The 5366-nt window shown below is 44.2% G+C and overlaps 1 protein-coding gene across 1 annotated transcript; it reads left to right on the plus strand.

The window, feature by feature from the left end:
• The first annotated feature begins 3433 nt into the window (after positions 1-3433).
• fbxl14b (F-box and leucine-rich repeat protein 14b) lies at positions 3434-5360 on the plus strand. The gene has a single exon (XM_014014508.1). The coding sequence runs from the start codon at positions 4083-4085 to the stop codon at positions 5283-5285; it is 1203 nt and encodes a 400-aa protein (XP_013869962.1). The 5' UTR covers positions 3434-4082; the 3' UTR covers positions 5286-5360.
• The last annotated feature ends 6 nt before the right edge of the window (positions 5361-5366 follow it).

The raw sequence follows: 5366 nt of genomic DNA on the forward strand, positions 1-5366 counted from the left end.
ACACACACACACACACACACACGCACGCACGCACGCACGCACGCACGCACGCACGCACGCACGCACGCAATAAATCTAAAGAAGCCAGCAGATAGTGCCGAATCTTCCCTTCGTCACAGTCTCCCATCCAGAGCAGCACCCTCTATCCGGGGCTGCAGGCCAAATCCAGTAATATAATACATGAAATACAAATAACTTTAAGTAAAGTCCTTTATTTTTAATGATTAAGCTAGCAGCCAGTGCGGTGGCCCACTTTTGTTTTAGCCTGATCACTTGAAGAAAGTCTTCCAAGTAGCAAAGGTTCATGTACATTTCATAAATTGATAAAATATGAGGTTTTGTGTCCTTATAAAATGTGCAAATCTACACGTGTGGTTAAATCTAATCTAAATATCTCTTCTTACTTCATGTTCCATGTTTAATCTTAACATATCAAAAATCAAGCCAGCACAATGAGTGAAAACTCTCTGCAGTATGGGCCAATGGATGAAATGACTAGGTGGAAATAGGGGAGACCGGGGACAGTAACAACAAGGGTCGGTTGCAACACGTCATTTTTCTCCAAACAGAAACAAGCTAGAGTGATGACACTCACACTGTACATGCTCGGTTAGATGCCCCACCTTGCAAAGAAAAAGTAAGCAGATTCAAAAACTGCTCCAGGATTTATTTGAATAAAAAATGTTTTTGAGGTACCAAAGTATTTTATCATTATTATTTTTTGCCCAGCTTTATTTTTGTTTTACAGTTGTCACTGTTTTTGTGATCCAGCTCAAACTTATATGGTTTAAACTAGTGATATGTTTACTTTTAACTAATATGGTTAACATGTATCAAGATCAGCTTATTTAGCTAACACATGAGCTGCAACAACTGTTGCAACTGTACTCATACGATAAATCTGTATGAAAATAGAGCACATGCAGATGATATTAAGATGTTGAAATTAAGTTTGCACTTAAAAGGGTATTGGGTATTCATGACAGTTTTATAGTTTAAAACTTATCAGTGTTTAAGATGTATTTTCTGCCGTTGTTGTTTTCAACAATGGTTTTAAAATCCCAGTTTCTTTCAATGTAAATTTTGCATAATGTAGGCGTACAGTGACAAAAGGCAAAACAAAAACTAATTGCCTCACAAATTGCTCTATTATCCTTGTCCCTAAAAGCCAGCTGTATTTTATATTGATTTGAGTCTTTGACATCTGTATGTAAGGCAGTGCTGGCTCTAGCCATTTTAGTGCCCTAGGCGAGTTGAAGCACAACCCCCCGAACTATGTCCCACCCACCCTAATTTGAACCCCCCTAAAAACAAGTTTGACAGTGTAAGGTACTAYGGTAAACTTAAATTTATTTGCTTTCCCAGAAAGCAAATGAATAACATACATGTCAACTTGTACGGATTGTCCATAAGTTATAAGGATTTAGTCATTTTGCAGGTATACGGACGTATAGGGAAATGTCACAGATTTTTTTCAAGTCTTACGGATTTTTTCAAAACCTCATTTTCAATTTTATCTAACACGTCAGAGCCTGTAGGATGATTTAAAAAATAATAAATAACATCAAACAGCCATCTTCCAACCTGTTCTGCCGCTAGAAATAAGTTTTGAACTTTTTCCGCTCTTCTTTCCTCCTGCTTCGCAGCACGCGCTCTCACGTCCTCAGCGAGGCTGACCCCCCGCAGGTGCAAGTTTTATGGATTTTTTTGCAAATTTTAYGGATTTTTGAGGCTTTTTATACAGGTAAACRTCAGAAGAGTATGACATGTATGGGAAAACAAAATACAGACTTGTTGTTATTGAGTTTTTCAAGATGAACCGCTACCTGAGAGGCACTACTAGCCCCTCCCCCATCAGAGTGTCAGAGCAGGACGAGTCAGTGCAACGTCACTCAAATGAGAGAGAGGGTGGGGGTGATTGCTGCATTGGAGGGGAGAAAATGTTTTATGGGTAGTTTATTTTTCCTGTTATACTTCATTATAGTTTTTTTTAAGACAAAGCTAATTGAAAGGGGCGCTGAGCAGAGTTACAACCAGGGATTACAAATAATTACTTTTTTCTTCTGCAGTTTGGCGCCCCCTCCAGCAGATGGCGCTCTAGGCAACCGCCTAGTTCGCCTATGCCAAGAGCCGGCTCCGATGTAAGGTCTACTCATCAAGGTAAATCTATTTTTGTCATTTGATCAAAATGAATAAATAAATAACACTGTAATATCACTATAACTTACAGTTTCTATAAATTTAGCAATAATATAAATATAAAAATAATAAAACTTTTATTTACAGTGAAATATATTGTATTAATAATATGTTGCAACTGTCCCCGGGAAAGTAGCAACATTTGACTTTTCATTTTCAAATGCAAATTGTGAAGAGTATATATTCTTTAATAGCCTATAAATGGTTTTGACTATTAAGAGACAGATCTAAGTTTATTGTATTAAAATATGGTTTGTTTAGTTCAAACCATCTCTGAGTAACAGAGTCAAATGCAAAAAGTGTTGCAACTGTCCCCGGTCTCCCCTACTGTTTCTGCATAGGAAGGCAGGTTATAACTATGACAACTGCTGGTGGGCCACATCAAATGGCTTGGCGGACCCCACACACACACAAAAAAAACTGATAAATTCACTTTAATCAGCTGAGACCAATATTATTCAAAGKATTACCAGATGTGCTTTATAGTCATGACAAACGACATAAAAAGAAAAGTTTATTTTATTTAAACCTTACCCTGCTAAATGTAGTCAAACTGTGTATGTTTGCTTGTTAAGCTGTTATTACTGAGTTTAAGTGAGTCTAATACAGCTTTGAGAGTTTGGTAACGCCGTGCCAAATACCACAGAAATAAAACACGAGTTAATTAAAAGAGGTTTTAAAGGCAAAGTTGTGTTTTTGTTTTATTCAGGATTAACCACAGTTACCAGCTGATACTTTCTGGTGTAGCAATAAAGTGACAGGAAATAATAAAACAGGCCGAGTCAACAGCGTCTACCTTTTTTTTAAAGCAACTACAATAGAAACGCAGCTGAAAACAAGTTTAAAAAGAAGTGGTTTCTCCTGGTGGCTTAGAGTTTGCTGTGTGGTCCGCTTAAAGGGTTAAAACCCAAAGTGAACTGAATTGTAAGAAGTTGGTTTCCAAGGGAAACTGTTCGCACCGTTCCAGCTGAGGCGGAACGTACCAACTGCGTGACACGGAGGGGGTAGGGGGGGAACCGGAAGAACTGCGAATTGAAACAGCACTTTATCGATTAACGGCCGTCTAAATGAGCATATGAATGTGTTATGATATATTTAAAAAGCGTATGACGCAGTTATTAGTTATGTGGTGTGCGTTAGGCCGGATGAGAGAGGCGTTTGTACTTCCGCTGACCCCTCCGGTTGAGCGGGAGTGCTGGGGTTCCTGCCAAGTCGGTTTGAAAAGAGCAGACAAAGGCTTTGAGCCCAGGACGCCCCTCTCTGCCTCTCACTCTTACAAAAGCTAGTCCCAACTCTAGTCTTTTCTGCCTTTCCCCCCCTGTCATGGAGCCGTTTTGTAGCGGGCTGCGTTGAGAGTGCCGTTTTCTTTTTGTTTTCGGCTCTCTGCTTCTGACATGTACGACCGTCTGGATCCCCGCTCGGCGGCCAGAGGAAGGCTTTTTGTGGGTATAATACAAGGAAGCGTCGTCTGAGAGAGGTAGAGAGGGGGGAAGGATTGACGCCTTTTCCTCTCCTCCTCCCCTTCCTCCCTTCGCCCCCCTCTCCTGCTCCTTTTTTTTTTTGGCGGATAGTGGGGTTAAGACCAGAGTAAGCGCTTTTTTGGGGGTTTATTTTTTGTTTTGTTTTTTTKAATCCTGCTGCGCAACCACACCGGATCACGTGGCACTAGAAAAGAGTTGGATCGATTTTGCACAGTTCAGTCAGTGAGAGGAAAAAGAAGAGAGACACACAACTCCTCGTTCCTTTTCTACTTTYGTAGATAACTGGGACTGTTGACACTTTTTTTTGCATAAACCTTAGAGTGAAAGCTGCTGGAGTGGGTTCTTTTTTCAGCCTTGGAGGTGTGGAGTATTGATTCTTATATGCCTGGGGTTTGAAAAACAATGGAGACGCACATTTCGTGCCTCTTCCCGGAAATTTTGGCTATGATTTTCAGTTATCTGGACGTGAGGGACAAAGGCAGGGTAGCCCAAGTGTGCATCGCTTGGAGGGATGCGTCCTACCACAAGTCGGTGTGGAGGGGGGTCGAAGCCAAGCTGCACCTCCGCCGGGCCAATCCATCCTTGTTCCCCAGCCTTCAGGCCAGGGGCATCCGGAGGGTCCAGATCCTGTCTCTGCGCCGCAGCCTGAGCTATGTCATCCAAGGAATGCCCAACATCGAGTCCCTCAATCTGTCCGGCTGCTACAACCTGACGGATAACGGGCTGGGCCACGCATTTGTGCAGGAGATCCCGTCGCTGAGGGTTTTGAACCTGAGTCTTTGCAAGCAGATCACAGACTCCAGCTTAGGCCGAATTGCCCAGTACCTGAAGAACCTGGAGGTGCTGGAGCTGGGTGGCTGCAGCAACATCACCAACACTGGGCTTCTGCTGATAGCGTGGGGCCTCCACAGACTCAAGAGCCTCAATCTGAGGTCCTGCAGGCATGTCTCAGACGTGGGGATCGGACACTTGGCGGGTATGACCCGTAGTGCAGCGGAAGGCTGCCTAAACCTGGAGTACCTGACTCTCCAGGACTGTCAGAAGCTGACAGACCTGTCACTTAAACACATWTCCAAGGGACTGACCAAGCTGCGGGTGCTGAACCTGAGCTTCTGTGGGGGGATCTCGGACGCAGGCATGATCCACCTGTCCCACATGACCTCCCTGTGGAACCTCAACCTACGCTCTTGCGACAACATCAGCGACACCGGGACTATGCACCTCGCCATGGGCACTCTCAGGCTCTCTGGGCTCGACGTTTCTTTCTGTGACAAGATCGGGGACCAGACGCTGGCGTACATCGCCCAGGGGCTGTACCAGCTGAAGTCCCTGTCCCTGTGCTCGTGTCACATCTCCGACGACGGGATAAACCGGATGGTGAGGCAGATGCACGAGCTGAGGACCCTGAACATTGGACAGTGCGTGCGCATCACAGACAAAGGGCTGGAGCTCATCGCGGACCACCTGACCCAGCTGGTGGGCATCGACCTGTATGGATGTACCAAGATCACCAAGAGGGGCCTGGAGAGGATCACCCAGCTCCCCTGCCTTAAAGTGTTGAACCTGGGACTCTGGCAGATGACAGAGAGTGAGAAAGTTAGGTGATTGGAAGTGTTCGAGTCTGTGCGTGTGTGTGTGTGTGTGTGTGTGTGTGTGTGTGTGTGTGTGTGTGTGTGTGTGTGTGTG

Source organism: Austrofundulus limnaeus, unplaced genomic scaffold (genome assembly GCF_001266775.1).
Source record: "Austrofundulus limnaeus strain Quisiro unplaced genomic scaffold, Austrofundulus_limnaeus-1.0 Scaffold115, whole genome shotgun sequence".
Classification (NCBI taxonomy): Eukaryota; Metazoa; Chordata; class Actinopteri; order Cyprinodontiformes; family Rivulidae; genus Austrofundulus; species Austrofundulus limnaeus.